The sequence below is a fragment of the Lissotriton helveticus genome, chromosome 6 (genome assembly GCF_964261635.1).
Source record: "Lissotriton helveticus chromosome 6, aLisHel1.1, whole genome shotgun sequence".
Taxonomy (NCBI): Eukaryota; Metazoa; Chordata; class Amphibia; order Caudata; family Salamandridae; genus Lissotriton; species Lissotriton helveticus.
The window spans coordinates 88,593,934-88,613,360 of NC_136067.1; the positions used below are offsets into that span (position 1 = coordinate 88,593,934).

Below are 19,427 nucleotides of genomic sequence, written 5' to 3' on the forward strand. Positions count from 1 at the left end.
AAATTGGGAGAGACGTCCCCCGACAGGTGTGGAATGATCGGGGGTAGAGGAGGGAAGTCACTGTGGTGATTACAGAGGAAGTGTATGTTGAGTTGCCTCTGCCTCTTCCCTTGCCATTGTTCCCTCTAAAGCCTCCCCTAAAGTAACCTCTTGAGAAGGACGATTGATTATTGCCCTTGTAAGAGGAGGAGGGATTTTCTGAGGAAATGGTTTTGGAGCCACCCCTGTAAAAGGAGTGATGAAAGAATCTCCTATTGGAGGGAGTTGCAAAGCCCCCATGGATTCTGCGACCTCAGTATCTTTTTTCATCTTCTCTAGAGAAGTGTCCACTGTAGGACCGAAGAGGTGCTCTTTGGCAAAGGGTTGGTTTAAGATGGAGGTTTGAACTTCAGGCTTGAACCCTGAAATTCTGAGGCAAGCATGTCTGCATAATAATACACTAGTGTTGAGCATGTGGGCTGCTGTGTCGAAGGCGCACCTAATGGAAGTGTTAGTGATTAGCTTCCCCTCCTGAATTAGGTTATTGGCTCTGGTTTTGTACTCGTCGGATAAAAACTCTTTTAATTTCTCTAGCTCATCATAGTGAACTGTATCGTAAAGAGCTAACAGAGCTTGAGAATTTGCAATGTGCAAGTGATTGGCTACTTGCCATGCTATACTTTTGCCCAATGCATCAATTAATTTCGACTCCTAATCAGGAGGAGGAGCATCACCTGTAGCCTGAGAGTTTGTTCATTTCTGAGCATTGTGGACAACAAGTGAGTCTAATGGGAGTTGACCCTTAATGTAAGTGGGGTCAGTAGGTGCTGGTTTATATTTCTTCTCAATTCTGGGCGTGATAATTCATGCTCGCACAGGGTCCTTAAAAATTTCGTTGGTAAGCTTAAGCATTCCCTTAAGCATAGGTAGGGTCTGTCATGACCACTGACAGGAACTTAAGGTTTCAAATAGAAAATCCTCTTCAAGTGCCTCTCTGTGTAATTCCACCCCATGGTATTGAGCAGCCCTATTAAGTAATCTCTCTATACCCTATGTTGTCATCAGGTGATGAGGGTTTACAGGGGTATAGATCCGGATCGGTCTCTGTGCACGGATATGTATTATAATCATCCCATGGGTCATTTATGTCCTGTGGCCTATCTTCATCCCCATCCCCATCCCCTTCATGTTCTGGGTTAGGTGATTGAGGTTGTGGTGAATCTGTGGGTGTGATCAGCAAATTGGGATCACAGGGTGAAGGAGGTGTAACGAGAGGAGGAGAAGGGTTAGTACCCACATTCTTGCGCTTTAAAGGAAAGTGGTAGTCCTCTTCTATGCCCATTTTCCTTTTTTCTGGCATTTTCACATGAATATGTCCAGTATCTGGATGGATAAACAGTTCTTTTTATTTTGGATCCATGTTTGCAGGTGTAACATCTACATGAGGCTCTTTGGGTGGAGCAGTAGTCTTTTCTTTGGACACCACAGTTTTCGGCGTCAAACGTTTCGACTCCAAAGGTTTCAGCACCGAAGATTGACTTTTTTAGTAACGTGGGAAGGGCCACACCGACATGCTTCGTTTTCGATGCCGAAGATTTCGGTTCAATATCAACATGCTTTGATTTTGATGCCGAAGATTTGGGTTCAAAAATGGAAAAGTGACTTTGCACACCTAATAGTTAATGTGATAAAGTTTGTTGAAACCAAAATGTAATCAATTTTAATGAGATGTGCGTGCATCCACTGAAGGAGAGATGTGGCCCCCCGATCGAAGATTTGGGTTTGGCATTGGAATGTGGCCAACTCGATCCCGAGCCGCAAGGCTTCAATTTATGTTTTGGAGCCGACCCGGAGGGCGGCCGTCCAAAACGTTTTCTTGGTGCTGACCTTGGCCCGACAGCAGAAGAAGGACAGGAGCCTTTTTCTTTAATACGTGGCAGTACTCACAATACATTGACCCGGTGTTACTTAGTGGAGTAGTGTGGCTCACTGGTTAGAGGCGGCAGGCCCGAGAGCAGAAGTCAGCCTGGGACCAGGGTTCAATTCCCGACGCGGCAGGGTCGTGGATCTTGGTCAGCGGACTTGATAATTCTCGCTTCGGTGCTTACTCTAATCAGGGGTTCCACTCGGCAACTCTGGGCATTAGCTTGCCTAATCTCCACAACGGCCCCACCAATTCCGGGGATGCCTGGCTCCACCTTGGGGACTCCCAGCAAGGGACCATCCCACAGGGAAAGCCAGGACGGGTTCCCCAGAGTTATACAGCGCCGGGACGCCCCGTTGCTGGGGCAGCTGTGCGCTTTACAAGTATACTACATTTACATTTACATTTACATTTACTTGGTCTTCCGCGTCGGATTTGGCTTCGGACATAGAGATGTGTTATTTCTCTACTTCAACTTCCTGTGCGTGGGATTCTTCGTGGTTAGAGTCTTCTCCAAAGATATCTGGTGCAGAGCCGTTTTGCTGATGCATTTCATGATGTCGAGCCCGAAGGTCACAGATTGTCTTCTTTGATTGAAATGATCTGCAAGCTTTGCAGTCTCGTTCGTCGTGTTTCAGGGATAGACAGAGATTGCACACTTTGTGCAACTCGGTGCACAGAAATTTAGCGCAACACCCGGGACAGAATTTGAACGGAGTCCGTACCATTGACTGCTGATGCGCCCGACGCGGGTAGGCCTTACGGCCCTCCGCAAAACATCTGATTGAAGACTTTGACTATAAACAATACGTGAAGATGGAAAACGCGATTGAGAAACAAAACCGTCAAGGGTAAGTGGATTGCATGTCAAGGGGAACCCGAGAACGGTGTTGAACCGAAGCGCCGCAATTCACATCCGAACCCGATGATGGAAAAAAACTATCTAACAATGGAGTCGATGCCCATGAGCACTATCACCGAAAGGAGGAATCACTGACCTCATGACTGGAAAGACTTCTGTGAAAAAAACAAAGTGCAAACATCCGGACCCAACACTAGATGGCAGGCTATGCAAAGCATGTGATCTACAGCTCACATGCATCAAACATGAAATTATGTTAACCAGTTAAGTCCATGAGCAAATAAGATGGAAAAAGTTGAGGAGAGAGTGAGGAAGAGACAGAGAAACTTTCAACCTTCCCTCTCTTGTTTACAGACATTTCATGGGTGACTTACCAGGCTGAACAAATGTGCAAGTTCTGGAAATCTGCGGAATACTGCACCTTTTATTGGCCATTGAGATACAAGTAGGGCAACTGGCTAGGTGATACCACCTTTGTCATTCAGGAAGTGAAAACTGGACAGTGACCCTGATCTTCTGTGTCTTGTAGCTTTCTTTACTATTGCCCAACCTAACAGGAAATCTATATCTCGGGCCTCATAGAGAGAAATTCTTGTCTATAAAACTACAAAGAGATTTGTTGGCACTGGTCATCTGAATTAGAAGTTTGGCACTAGTGGCAGGAAGGTTTTGAGCTTTTTTTATGTATGTCGGCAACTGAATAAGGAGCCTCAAGTCAAAAGAGCCTGGATGGCAAATCTTCATTGTCACTGAAGGCCATTGAAGGGATCTTCGTGTAACAGCAAGGTAGACTCTCCTAAGTTCTAAAATTAGCCAGACTATCTGCATAGGCTGGTTGAAGAGGCACTGTAGTCCAATGTAATAGAACTGCAGCAGAACTGACAGGCGTTCCTAACCGCTCCTTCTGCGAAGGGGATCCCTTTGAATTGGAGAAGAAATCCAAATATTGGAGTTTGGGGCAGAATGGCTTAGAGAATTTTGTAAATTTGTGTTTCTGTTCATGCAATATCCATCATGTAGGAAGGACAAGTACATTGATGTGAAAGAAGCTACATTCCTGCTCAGAATTTAGCTATCTGTGCTCAAGAAGCTTTAATATGGGCAACATTCTTATTTGGCTGAGAAATTGGAGATTTCTAAGATGTTTGGCTGCTTTTTTATTCTGTAGTCGAACACAAAGCGCCCATAAACAGAAGAACATCACAAATACGTGAGTGAGGTGACACCCGTGTTTGGGCCCTCAGTTTTTATATATCTGCCTGTGCTGGGAGCTTACATATCTAATTGAACCTTTTTGTACTCTTCTGTTTTAATATTTGGGAAACCTAGTCTAGGTCAACCTGCTAATATGTGCTATTAAATGTGCACATAGCGTACCCTATTCAGACACCCATACAGATCACAATGGAAGATTTTTTAAGTAGGCTAGGGAAGGTGTGTTCATCTCTGTCGATGTACCTTGACTTTCCTAGTGCTGGACTTGCACGCACCTGACACAATGAGGGGGCTAGTGACACATTTTATCTCTTGAAGCATATTTAACCGCTACCGCGTTTTCCCGCTGTGCGCTGATTTTTAAAAATCGCGCTGTTTATGACAAAGCCAGATCGTCATCCGCGTAGCGCAGGTAACGCCCATGACGAGCTGGCTTTGTCATTAGCATCGATGGGGTTAAGCATTTCCTGGGGGTGACACCTAAATGCAGTGCTCCTGGAAGGCATGTCCATATTTATCTAAAACCCTGGAATCCAAATATTATTTTTAAAGAACATTTAGCAGGTTTGTACCCAACCTCTTGTCTGGGGCAGGGATGAATACGTCTATCACAATGTCTGGCAGGCAGCCAGCCAGTGAATATTCTGGCTGAAAATGTCACACACAAGATAGAGCCATTAAGTGTGACACCCGAAGTGGATGCCTGACTGATAAGGGCAAAACCGGTCTTGGGTAGCTTGAGGTCCTGTTTAGGAATCACCTAGATGGGCAATTCAGGCTTGACTGTTCATATTGTAACAGGGTCAAGTCTGATTTGCATATGGCTAGGTCCAAAAAGAGGTAGCATGGTGTGCAAAATACCAATGATCTGGTATGCTGCCTGAGTAATCACTAGGAGCTGAGATAAATTCAAACATTCTTTCCATCACTTTTTTGTATACTTTGGCCAGATATTGTCATTAGGTCCCATCTCACCACTGTTGAGAACTTAGGACCAGATGTACTAAGAACTGGTCGCATAAAAACTGGTTGCAATTTGCGACCAGTAGTTTTGTGACCAGTGTGGTAATTTGCGAGCCAACCCTGTACTAATAGGCGGTTCACAAATTACTGATTCCTAGTGGGTCACAATTTAACCACCTCATAAATATTATTGAGGTAGGACACAAATTACGACTCACTAGGAATCGCAGCGGTGTTAATTTCTGTAAAATAGAATGTGTTTAGAAGAAATTTGAAAAGCATACATCTCATTTTTTAAACGTAGACATTCATCCATGGGACCACTCGCTACTTCTAAAAATGTCCTCGTCAACATTCATAAAGGGGTTGGAATCCCTTTGTGACCCGTTCCTATTTGCGAATGGCTTATCACCTCCTTTGAGGAGGTGGTAAAAGATAATTGTTTTGCAACCAGTATTCACTTGCAAAACATTAAAACATACAAATCCAATTTGGTACTTGGAAGGGAGGCCATTAGCAAGCCCCTGAATTGGTATTTGGTTGCAAACTTAAATTGAGATCTGGTAACATGTTTCTGAATTGCAATTTAGTTTTGCATATAAGAAAAGGTATTTCTGGGGTCGCACATGACCCGATTTTGAGAATCAGACCTTTTGCTACCAGAAAAAGCTTTATACTTTTGGTCCTTAAATCCCATCAGATGTCCTGTACTGGACAATGGATTAACAGAAGAGGTAGAATCAATTTTGTGCTGAAATAAAAATAATATGGCCCTCTTTTTTTATTTTTTAAGTTTATCTGGAAAATGGATTACGGAAAAGAAAAAAAAAGCCTAAATGTGGTTCTAAGGCCATCTAGAAACAGGGAGGATTCTTTCCATATACCTAGCAGAACCACTTGTTTCCAGCTAGCCTTCAGCCTCCCATACAGCAAAACAGTCTGGGGCAATCAGGCTGCCAACTATTGTTGTGAATAGGTTGGCATCATCCAATCTCGGGGGTCTAACCACATAGACTTTTTCCAAATAATTGATGGCAGCAAATAAGAAAACTAAAACAGAATTCTGTTCACCAATTGGTTGTCATCAGCCAATCAGAATATGTTCAGTGGTTAGTTAGACTCTTCTGATTAGTCCTGATCAAATAAATAATGCATAGGGTATTACACGCTCAAGGAGAAACTCACCATAGATTTGTTGCTGCAGTATCTAGACTTACACCATAGAATTAATTAAACAAAATATGTGCAAAATAAATAAAGCAAACCTTTTTACTAGAAATATACAACTATGTAATACGTCATAAGACTTGTGTTACACAATTTGATGTATTTCAGCCTATCGTACCGCAGTGCCTCCAGTCCAACCAACTGGATGTTGATATTGTCTATAAGAATCTGCCCTTCTTTCAGCTCCATCATCCGAAACAGGGCCATGAAGATGGTTGATTTGCCGGATCCAGTCCGTCCCACGATGCCCAACTTCTCTCTGGAGGAAATAGTGAAATCCACCCCATCCAGAGCATTAGGGAGCCCCGGACGATATGCTAAGAATGCATTCCGGAATTCCACCTGCCCATGAGTTGGCCAATTGGAAGCAACCTGCCAAAAAAGAAAGACAGAATGTAATTTTATCAGAGCCAGCTTTACATACAGTCAAATATCTTTGCAGTTATTTCACTAATCCAGTGTTGGAATCCTTAAACACTTGTCAAGAATCCAGATCTGTGAGCAGACAAATTAGATTGATCCTGCCAGTCAAGCGATGTTTCTGGTGAATTGAACATTTTCTAGCATAGGTGAAAAATAATTTTCTATTCCATTAAGGATACGGAAACAAGGATTATGCATGCTCTTCCTTGCTTAATTTTAGCTATATTAAAAACAGTAAACAGAAATTCAAAGGACTACAATGACCAAGGCACTTTGAGAAAAAAGTATATTTCCCATTATCAATTCAGTCCACTAGTGACAGTTTTTTTTTGGTTCTACATTAAATTAGGGACAATCTTGTCTCATGGAAGGGCAGGGTTGTAATCATTTGTTGATTTCAGGACATATTGCTTGTGGTAGTCATTGTGGCACTGAATGTATCGTACCTCACTGCCTCCAGTCCAACTAATCTAGTCCCTACGTGCCAGAGGGTTCCCCCCTTCTCCACTAACCGTAAAGGTAGGCCCTAGCAATCTCAAGTATAACTAGGGAAGGCACCCCACAATGCATTTGTATGTATCCTAGCATCCAACTTTAGATTCTGAAGCAATACAAATAGCATAATTTAAATTTAAAAAGATGTTGAACACAGAAATATTTGAGGTATTTTTCATGAATCGTTGTCTTAATTTTTCAAGTAGCCAGTAGGAGTGAATGCCTCGCGTTACTTAGGAGTTCTCATCAGGACCCAATTTAGCAAACCACTCCGTAACGACTATGCTTTTCCTAAACAACGTACTCTGTTGGCTATTCCTAGGCGGAGACGTATGAGGCACCGACAAAGACGCCTGAGCTTCTCTACCAAAGGTACGACTCCTTCGCCCTTCACTTAGGAGCCTTGTAATGTAGCATTTACGCTTTCTTGAAAATGACGGTCCCCTCTCTTATGTTTTAGAGAGATGCCTGGCAATTCAATATACACAACAAATACAGATTAAAAAGACAGCAGGACATTGGTGTATAGAACACAGTAAGTTAATAAGTTGGGTATAAATGGTATTGCGGTATTTACTGTTGAGAGAGCTGGAAGAGATATATGATTTTGTCAATCTCTTCCTTGCTAGATTGGTGTATCCGACAGGTTAACTCCATTTTCCTCCATTTTCTCTTGTGGATAAAGAGGTAAGATAAGGAGGTGCTAGTTATTGGTGAAGGCAGCAGTGAGCTAGCAGTGTTTCATATCCTAAAGAAAGGTTTCTTTCTTTTATTAAAGATTTTTGGTCCTGATGAGAACTCCTAAGTAACGCGAGTTCGAAACGCGTAGACAGTTTATAAGCCCAAATACAGAAAGTCACTTAAACTGGAACATAAATAGGCTTTTGTTGTTGAAAACATGAATTATGTAATGGCTTTGTTGTGAATATTGTTTATTCCAGCGCTCATTTAATACTTCTTATCTTTTGTTGTTTGTAATGGTATGAGAGATGTATGTCTGAAAGTCTGAATGATGAATTTTTGAAATGTACTGTTGTAAATAGTAATTGTGGTGATTTATAACAAATATAAAATTGAAAAATTGAAAATACTAAATAGAAAAGTTTAAAATATAAAATGATGAAGTCAATTAAATAAAAGAAAATAAGAAACACAAAAACATTGCGTTTGATTCGGATGTTTTGAGATAAGTCTTTAGGTTAACATAGTAGCGGCATTTGCACTTTTTTTGTTTATTATAAGCTTGTGGCAAGCTGTGCCGTTGGGAGCCCTGACCCTTTGGTGGTTTTTCCAGTTGTTTTGCAGGTAGTTGCCTGTGTGGTCCTCTTCTCAGTAGAAGTAGTACAGCTAGGATATTGTTTATATTTAACTTTTTAGCAGGAACCAAGTGTCTGCGCCCGTGTTTTTTAGTGTGTATGGTGACCTTGTGGGAAGATTGGATTGTAGTTCGTTGTGAGTATGTCTGAAAATGAAACGTTTGCATATAGTGAGGAACATATAAAAAATCTGCTTTATTCGCCTCTGCATCTTTGAGTGTCTCTGCTCAAAACCAGAACGAAATAGACAAACTAACTCGGCTAAAGAAAAAGCAAATCCGTACAGACCTTCATGGTCATTTTTTGCTGCAACATTTGAGAGGTGGAACAATTCCAAATGGATTACAGATTAAAAATGTTCCAGTGATCTTTACTGAGGATCCCCTATACAAAAAAGGCTACAGCTACATTGAGACTAAATTTTGTCGCGACTTAATGGTATTGACAATTGAATCTAAATCACAGTTGGAAGAAATAGAGGCTTTGGAAATTGCAATCTCCACAAACCAACTAATTGTCGACGCAAAAACATTATTGAAAAAGGTTCAAAAGGATATTGGAGACTTTAAAGACTATACAATAAATCAAAAGACAGCACAATTCGACAAAGATAAAAGGAACTTTAACCTTGAGAAAGTATACCCCTTTCTCCAACCTGATTTTTATACCAGGCCTGAGGCAAGAAGACACTTGCAAGAGTAACAAGGGAGATCATCACATAATTTTATTACATTTTCCGACACGTCCTCATCTGGAAGCAGCAGCGAGGGAGACAATTCAACCCCTCGGAGAAATAATAATAGACGCGGAGGATTCCAGCAGCAACATCAAGGATTCCAACAAAAACACCAAGGCTCTTCTTTTTTAGCCAGAGGCCAAACAAAACCTCGCGGAAAAACAAGGTTCAATCATCAACCATGGGAGATGTCAACGAGACGACAGAATTACAAGAACTGACTCCCTCCCAGATATTTAACTTGTCTAATAAAATTCTAACAAATGACGAAGAAAAAATCTTGAGAAAAGGACAAACATTTGTCCCAACGAGACAGACTGACTTTGTTAAACTTAAGACAGAAGTCATTGAATTCTGCGAAAAGTGAGGTTAAAATCCTTCTTTTTGGAAAATATACATCAATCTCCAACGGAAACAACGGGACTATGTAACAAATCATCCTTTTGTCCACCCACTAGTAAGGTACCAAAAGAGGTTATTATATTTGAAAGAACTATATTATCTGCTGTGACTAACATGGAAACAGAGAAAAAATGGATCAAACACAATCTCTCCCAAGTAGAATCACAAGCATTAATTAACCTCAAAAAAGATACTTCGGTCGTGATAAAACAGGCCGATAAGGGTGGCTCAATTGTCATTTGGGACAAGGATTTATATATCAATGAGGTTAATAGACAATTGAATGACGGTACAAGTTATCGCAAAATAAACAAAGATCCTGCAATGGATTTGAAAAATGAACTACACAAAATCATCGATGAGGGCTACAACCAAGGATTCCTAGGCAAAAAAGAGATGGAATATTTAAAAATCAAACATCCCAAAACGCCATTATTTTATGTGTTGCCAAAAATACATAAAGACGAAAAAATGCCACCAGGACGACCACTAGTCGCTGGATGTCAACCACTACTGGAACCTATCTCTAAGTTTGTTGATTTCTTTCTTAAACCTTTTTTACCCCATGTCAAATCATTTATTCAGGACACTACGGATTTTATCAACAAATTGGCCACAATTAATTTTGATGAATAAAATCATTGGATGGTGACTATGGACATCACGTCCTTATATACACAAATTCCACAGGATGAGGCAATTTATGTGTTAGAAGCTTTTTGGAAGAAAGAGAGAGACCTCACAAAATACCCACTATCTTTATCCTAAAACTTGCTGAGTTTGCTCTGAAAAAGAATTACTTCAATTTTAACTGAGAGTTCTTTTTCCAAACAGGTGGCGTGGCGATGGGATGCCCATTTGCCCCTGAATTGGCAGTTTTATTCATGTCCAAATACGAAGACACCTTTGTTCACCATAACAACCCGTTCGCCCATTGGATACAACATTGGTATCGATACATAGACGATATCTTTTTCATCGGGACAGGCTCGGAAGAGGACTTAAAGAAATTCCATGATTGGATTAATAACAGAGTACCATCAATCAAGTTCAGTTTGGATCATTCTAAAGTAAAAATGCAGTTTTTAGATGTAGAGGTGTACCCCTCGGAAGGGGGCCTAGTAACAACACTCTACAAAAAACCAACGGATCGCAACAAGGCTCTACATTTCAAAAGCAATCATCCTCCCAGCCTCAAAGATAATCTCCCCTACGGGCAATATTTAAGAATTCAACGCAATTGTCAGTATAAGGACGAATATTTGAGACATGCAGCAAACCTTACAATTAACTTACAACAACGTGGATACCCCAAAAAACTTTTTTTTAAATCTCAAAAGAGAGCATGGTGGACACCACGCGAAAGCTTGTTGGAAAGAATATCCAAAAAAGAAACAGACAGAATGGTCTTTGTCTCTACATTTTGCCCCAATTCCAATGCATTAAAGAAAGTGGTCAAACAAAACTGGCATTTACTTAAGAATTTGGACGAGGCATTCAATAAGGAACCACTCTTTGCATTTAAAAAGAACTGCAGCATCGCCAATCAGTTGGTGAGGGCTGCGTTGCCACAAGAAAAAAACCCCGACCTACGCTCGATGCTAGGCTTACCACCAATTCAAGGACACCACAGATGTGGGACCTGTTCATGCTGCGACACTATCAATCAATCAGACATTTGTATAGTGCGCTACTCACCCGGAGGGTCTCAAGGCGCTTGGTGGGGGGGGGGTCCTCTACTGTTCGAACAGCCAGGTCTTGAGTTGCTTCCTGAAGGAGAGGTGGTCTTGGGTCAGGCGGAGGTGGATGGGGAGGGAGTTACATGTCTTGGCAGCCAGGTAGGAGAAGGATCTTCCTCCCGTTGAGGCTCTTCGGATGCGGGGAACGACGGCGAGGGCATGGCTGGCCGATCGTAGTTGTCGGGTGGGGGTGTAGAAGGTCAGGCGGTCGTTGAGGTATCTGGGTCCTTGGTTGTGGAGAGCTTTGTGTGCGTGGGTGAGGAGTCGGAACGTGATTCTCTTGTTGACGGGGAGCCAGTGCAGGTCTCTCAGGTGTCCGGTGATGTGACTGCGGCGGGGGATGTCCATGATGAGGCGTTCTGGATGCGCTGGAGCCTGTTCTGGAGTTTGGCTGTGGTTCCGGCGTAGAGGGAGTTGCTGTAGTCCAGACGGCTGGTGACGAGGGCCTGGGTGACCGTCTTCCTGGTTTCGGTGGGGATCCACCGGAAGATCTTGCGTAGCAGGCGTAGGATGTTGAAGCATGACGAGGACACGGCGTTGACTTGTCTGGTCATCGAGAGGGAGGAGTCCAGGATGAAGCCCAGGTGGTGTGCGTGGTCCGTTAGTTTGGGTGCGCTGCCCAGGGCGGTGGGCCACCATGAGTCGTCCCAGGCGGAGGGCGTTGGCTGTGTGCTGAAACTGTTGTGTATGTCTGCGATCTTGCTGTGGAAGAACGATGCGATCGAGTTGCAGAGGTTTTGCGAGGGAGTGATGTCGTTGTTTCCGGCGTTTGGGTTCGAGAGCTCTTTGACGATGTTGAAGAGTTCCTTGCTGTTGTGGGCGTTGTTGTCCAGTCGTTCCTTAAATGAGGTTTTCTTGGTGGTGCGGATCAGTTGGTGGTATTTTTAGGTGGCGTGCTTGAGGGTGGTCATGTTGTCTGTAGTCGGGTCTCTGCGCCAGGCTTTCTCGAGGGCTCGGCAGCTCTTCTTGGAGTTCTTGAGTTAGTCGGTGAACCAGGATGCTTTCTTACAGCCGGGTCTGACGGGGGGGGGTTTAGTGGGGCGAGGTCGTCTGCGCAGCTGGTGATCCATCTTGTTAGGTTGTCGGCGGCTTGGTTGGGGTTCGTTGAGCTGGCGGGAGGGTTCTGGCTCAGGGATGAGGTGAGTTGGTCGGTGGTGATCTTGTTCCAGCTTCTGCGGGGAACCTGTTGCGGGTGGTGGTGAGTGGTGGTCCTACTGAAGCTGAAGTGAACGCAGCTGTGGTCTGTCCAGTGGAGTCCGGTGGAGTGGCTGAAGGAGATGTCGTTGCTGGAGGAGAAGACTGGGTCAAGCGTGTGGCCGGCGTAGTGGGTGGGGGTGGTCACCCGCTGTTTGAGTCCGAGGTTGGCGAGGTTGTCCAGCAGGGTGGTGGTGTTGTGGTCGTTGTTGTTCTCCAGGTGGAAGTTGAGGTCTCCTAGGAGGATGTAGTCAGCGGAGGGGAGGGCGTGCGGGCTGATGAAGTCGGCGATGTCTTCGCTGAATTGTGCGCGAGGTCCTGGAGGTCTGTAGATTAGGGTGCCTCTGAGAGTGGTCTTGGGGTCGGTGTGTATCTGGAAGTGAAGGTGTTCGGCGGTAGTGAGGGAGTCGTCAGAGTTGGTCGAGATGTGGATGGTGTTCTTGTGGACAATGGCGATGCCTCCTCTGGTCTGGTTGACGCGGTCCTTCCGGATGATCTTGTATCTGTCCGGGATGGCGATGGCGATGTCGGGCGCTGAGGAGGCGTTCATCCATGTTTCTGTCAGGAAGGCGACGTCAGGAGATGTGGAGTCGAGGAGTTTCCAGAGTTCTACGGCGTGTCTGTGGACGGAGCGGGTGTTGAGCAGGATGCACTTCAGGTGGTTGCTGCTTGTGCTCGGCTTGGCAGGTGCGGTGCAGGTCCGGGTGCAGGAGAACTTGCAGGATTGGCAGGTGAAGGGTCAGTGGGTGCGTCCTGGGGTGGCTCGGTGGCAGCCGGGGATCCGGCCGGTGTTGAGACTACTAAAGAAGGAACAGTATTCACATATAAACAGACCAGTTGGAAACATGAGGCATTCTCTAACTGTAAATCCTGGTACGTAGTGTATGGAATTGTATGTCCATGCAATTTAGTATACATTGGAAAAATGAACCAAGAAGTGCGTTTACGGAGACAACAACATAAATCGAGAATAAAAAACAATGTATTGACTGCACCTCTAGTGAATCATTGGCGAGACAAACAGCATAAAGACAGTGACCTAGTATGGACAGTTATCTCGAAAGTTGAAAATGATGCCAGAGGAGGCGATTGGGATGAAAAACTTACAAGAAGGGAAGCCATGCTAATAGTAAAATTCGACACAGCGATGCATGGACTGAACGAATTGATGGAAATGTTCAAATTATGAGATCTGTTTTTCATTTCACCCTCGATAAGTCATTACTTCATTCCCCCGGGTGAAAGAGATTAAGGCTATGAACATCCTATTTCATCATCACTCACAGGATTAGTTAAGTATATGCGCTAAGTAGTCATTTCATTGGTGACCCCCGCACTTGGTTTCGCATCACGACTCTACCCGGAACTTACATGGATATTCGCTATCCATTTGCCGACATCCTGAGCCTCCCCCTTGGTTACATGCCCTATGGAACTTAGAACGAGCTTGCAGTACCCCTTGTTTGGCACCTACACTCACACGGATCACTTCATTGGAACATAGGCTTCCGCTTTGAGAAACTACCTTTCCCAGGGTGCCCCCATAACAGTGAGATAATACTGGTTACTTTCCCTACCCGGATTACACCATTGTTAAGTTTAAATACATTTTCGGCTTTCATTTTCATTCCTATTTTTTTGCATTTTTTTGCATTATCCTGCGAATTTTCTAAATAAAATATTGCCCAGAGGATCACCATCCGCATGCAACATGCATATGTACAGTGAAGGAGTGCTTTAAAACACATCGCGGTACACGGAACTCCATCTCCCGAGATCCCTTTCGGACCCGGAAGCATGCGCGATTCAGACGCGGCTGTTGTTTACAATGAGGAGACCTGTTTGAGGCTCCGCACATCGACCGGACTAGGTAAATAACTTCTTCTTTTCCTTTTAAGTTTAGTTGCTCACCCAATTTAGCAAACCACTCCGTAACGACTATGCTTTTCCTAAACAACGTACTCTGTTGGCTATTCCTAGGTGGAGAAATATGAGGCACCGACAAAGACGCCTGAGCTTCTCTACCAAAGGTAAGACTCCTTCATCCTTCACTTAGGAGCCTTGTAATGTAGCATTTACGCTTTCTTGAAAATGACGGTCCCCTCTCTTATGTTTTAGAGAGATGCCTGGCAATTTAATCTACACAACAAATACAGATTAAAAAGACAGCAGGACATTGGTGTATAGAACACAGTAAGTTAATAAGTTGGGTATAAATGGTGTTGTGGTATTTACTGTTGAGAGAGCTGGAAGAGATATATGATTTTGTCAATCTCTTCCTTGCTAGATTGGTGTATCCGACGGGTTAACTCCATTTTCCTCCATTTTCTTTTGTGGATAAAGAGGTAAGATAAGGAGGTGCTAGTTATTTGCCCTGTTCCCATCATGCACTGGGACAGGAACAGACTAATTTGCATACAGCCAGGTTCTGAAACTGGGATGGTGCAATGAGCTAAAAAACAGTGTTGGATCTAGCCCTGATCTCTTGTCTGGGTGAGAGTATTCTGCTTAATTCAGAGACTCTGTCCCTCACCACCCCTTGTTGTAAATTATTTTGTCCACCCTAAGCGTGGAAGGGTATACTCAGACATGAGTCCCTTGCTCATTGCACCATCAGGATTCAAGCAAACCGGGCCGAAGACGGCTGTAATGCCAGAAACCGGTCCCCGGAAGCTTGTTTCCTTCCCAGTGTAAGAATTGGCTTTTGTAGTTTGGTTTGCCCTGTTCCCATCATGCACTGGGACAGGAACAGACTAATTTGCATACAGCCAGGTTCTGAAACTGGGATGGTGCAATGAGCTAAAAAAGCAAAAAGGCTTTTGTTGTTGAAAACATGAATTATGTAATGGCTTTGTTGTGAATATTGTTTATTCCAGCGCTCATTTAATACTTCTTATCTTTTGTTGTTTGTAATGGTATGAGAGATGTATGTCTGAAAGTCTGAATGATGAATTTTTGAAATGTACTGTTGTAAATAGTAATTGTGGTGATTTGTTTTTTTGTTGTGTACATAAGGTCTTAACAAATATAAAATTGAAAAATTGAAAATACTAAATAGAAAAGTTTAAAATATAAAATGATGAAGTCAATAAAATAAAAGAAAATAAGAAACACAAAAACATTGCGTTTGATTCGGATGTTTTGAGATAAGTCTTTAGGTTAACATAGTAGCGGCATTTGCACTTTTTTTGTTTATTATAAGCTTGTGGCAAGCTGTGCCGTTGGGAGCCCTGACCCTTACGTGGTTTTTCCAGTCATCAAACATGAGGGCCAGATCCACCAGCTGAGCCTACAATCTTTGAATCTGGCTGCATTGCTCATGAAGTCAGACAATATGGGCATATGACCCTTCCTCCAGAAAATATGGAGATTCTAAAATAAAAAGAAGGTCTCTCAACAATATCTTGCTATGTCTAAAAATGGAATGTGGTGCCTTGATAAAGGTCATAACCTTATCTCATGTCAAGAGCTTTACCATATCAATGTTTTAAGCACAATCTTACTTTGAGACTATAAAAGCCTTCCCAACGGACTTCTTTATTCAAAATTCAAGTGGTAAAGGACTTTTTAGAGGGTCTAAAATAAGTCTATGAACCAACAAAAGTCACCTTCTCCACTCTAGGAAATCAACCTAGTTCTTTCCAAATTAAAGTGTCCACCATTTACACCTATACATATGTCCACATTGCGGCACCTTTAATGGAAAACTATTTTTCTTATTGCAATCATTTGTACTAGAAGGATTAGCGAATTGCAGGCTTTATCAGTTGATGAGTTTTTTAAAACTATTTTTCTCTCTTAATAGAGTAGTTTTAAGGATTCATCCCTCTTTTTCTACTTAAAGTACTGTCAGATTTTCATACCAACCAAACCATTACTCTTCCAATAAATACTAGGAGCTCGATGCACAAAGTTACTTACGTGTAGTAAAATTACGAGTGCAGAGTCTCCACATTCATGGTGGAATCTCCTCACTCACGGCGGAATCTGCACATGGCACACTCCGCCATAGAGTGTGGAAATTCCACCCTGAGTGCGGACATTCCGCCTAGAGTGCGGAGATTCCGCCATGAGTGTAGAGACTCTGCACTCGTAACTTTACTACATGTAAGTACCTTTGTGAATCAGGCCCTAGATTCACTAGATGTTAGGAGAATATAGCGATTTTACTTACACAGAATTAAAGGCATCAGAAAAACAAGAGTTATTCATTAACTATGTTGACATCAGACAAGGATTAGATACTTCCAAACAATTCTTTGCACCCTGAATTGCACCATGTATTTCAGTATTTTACCAGCTGGCAAATAGACCCTTACCTGGTAGACCTAAGGCCTATTCCACTAGAGGAAAATCAAATACTACAGCTTGGATTAGAAACATTCAAATCACTGTGAGATGCTACATGGAAACCTGTCCACGTATTCACTAAACACTATTGCCCAGACTCCGATACTCAGGCAAAATCCAAAGTAGCTCAGGAAAAACTTAGGAATCTTTTCAAATGATTTCCTGCATAAAAATGATCTCCTTCTGTCTACAAGTACTCTTGTAGCTATTTCCTGCCAAACAGACGCTGTATACAATGTATACCCTATTCTAGCATTTACGACTATAAATGAAGATCCTATGATGCAAAAGACAATGTTAAATACATGTAGTTCTGTTTTTGCATCACAGATATCTTCCCTGAAATCCTTAACAACCCACCTGCCTCCCAGGCTTTTACAATATGGGGCGGTCGGGTTCTCACCTATCAATAAAAACGAACTGGCTCTGGGAGGCAAACAACCAGTGCAAGGCATTGTGGGAAGGGGTGAATCCCAGGTTCATAAGACACAGTCTGCCTTTCCCCTTACCTGTCAATTTTGTACCTCTATTTACACTTTGTAAATAGATTGCTTTGTATTTTTGATACTTTAATGAAATCCTTTCTAATATTCTACTGCCTTACAAGACATTGAGGAAAAAGTTAGGCCTCTAATAGGGTTTCATTGCATTTCACATTATTACATCCATGAACAGAGACTCTGCTGCTTTCTGTGGAAGAAAACTGTGTGAAAAGATGTTCTTGGGTTCTGCTCTCATCATGGCCTACAACTCTGTAAGCTGAGTTTTTTTGTTTATGATGAGCAGAACCATTACAATTAGAGGTTGAACGGTATAAAACCCTCAGGATATGCCCCCTGCTCTCAGTATGAAAGTTGATTCCAGGAGCCATCCTGAACGTGTCTTTCACCTACAACACATGCTGCTTCTGCAGCAGAACTCTGATAAGGAATAGCCAGAACCAGCTGTCCAAAGGTATGATTTGCGATCCATCCTAAGAAACTTGCAAGACAGGTTTTGCTACTGAATGCTTAACTTAGTATAGCGCTTAGAAATAGCTCTACGGTGTTAGAAGGTGAAAAAGTCACTAACAATGTTAGAAACATTTATCTTGCTTTCGCTGACCATTACATGCTTAACTGCTTTTATTCTCACAGTATGCGTATTTACCGTACATATTTTATGCACTGGGCTGAGAAATTGAAAATAAACATTTTAAAGTAAATGTCCCCCTTTCTTAGTACTATCTTTGAGTGTGTTATTCATAAATGAAAGATTGTTTGGATTTCCACTGCATCTGTGAATTCATCTACAGCAGTGGTCTTCAAACTTTTGGATGCCTAGACCCCCCTGTCAACATTTTCAGGCGTAAGGACCCCACTCCTGACAACAATTTCTACACCTGTCGGCAGGGCTACTGGAATTATGAGAAAGGTGAGGACCAAATTACGTGACAGGCTTGACTAAATTTTGTGGAAAGAAAATGTAAATAATGTTAAGTGATGCCGCGTATTTTGGGATAGCACTGCTTCATTATTTTGACATTTTTTACACACGGTAACTCTGAGGAAAGATTTCACCCCATTAGTACCAGTTTATAACCAAAATACAGCAATTCACATCAGAAAGATGTCTAGTCAACCTTTGTGATGAGCCTTCCACTCCGCAGGAATACGTGCTGCCACATTAGAAGCTCAACTGGCCCAGGCCAGGAGCAGCAGGGGTCCCTTAAAACCCTCGCAGTCTTCTGCAGAGTTAAGCAGTTTACCCATGCCGCTTTCATCTCACTCCCTCCCTTCCATCTCTCCCTCTCTCCTCTCCCAACACCGGATCCCTCTCTCACATTGCAGGCCATTTTCTTTCACTCCTTTTTACAACTTCTGAACTCTTCCCATTCAAACTCTCACTTCACCTTTAATCACCTCTTGCCATTCTGTCTTTTCACTGCCCTCATCTCTAACAGTCTCTCGCATTTACATCATGGCCTCTCTGGCCCCGTCACCTACCGTGCCCCTCAGCACTTCTCATTCACCTCAATTCTCTCCATTCAAATTGTTGTTTGTTTGTATCTTACACCTCTCCAGTCCCCCCATTCATCTTTCACATCTCCCGTGTTCTTCCACACCTTCTTGAACCAACGTCCCTCTCCCCTGTTACCTCAGTACCAGTGCCTAATTTGAGCAGGTGGTTTCCAGTGCTCTGCACTGGCACCTAATTGTGCACACTGGCACTATGACAGTCTTCCACATGGTGGCTCTGTCTGTGTAATTTAGAGATGAGCAGAACATCTGGTTATTAATTCAATATACATTAAAAACGATAAACTCCTGACACCCATGCCATTCTTATAGCTTTGGGGGCTTGAAATAGTCTGAATAGTCACACTTGTACAAATGTTATGGTTGGTAGTTGCATAGCTATTGTCATTGACCGCTCAGGCAAGGCAATGAGTGGGTGGTTAAAGTTGCAGTGGCCTACTGGTGAGGATCCTGGCACATATTTTATTACAAATTAATCACTTCTCAGCACCAACCCCAGTACTCCCTCTCTTCCCTCTATCGCTGCTGTCCCTCACCCATGTCGCAACAAATTGTCATTTTAGGTCACAGATCATCTCTCAGCT

The 19,427-nt window shown here is 42.9% G+C and overlaps 1 protein-coding gene across 1 annotated transcript in view; it reads right to left on the minus strand.

Annotated features, from left to right (window-relative positions):
- Positions 1-19,427, minus strand: part of LOC144762194 (ATP-binding cassette sub-family C member 10-like) — a 681,473-nt gene that overhangs the window by 27,119 nt on the left and 634,927 nt on the right. The window contains 1 exon segment of the mRNA XM_078647347.1: positions 6,289-6,542. Coding sequence (XP_078503473.1) covers positions 6,289-6,542 — 254 coding nt within the window.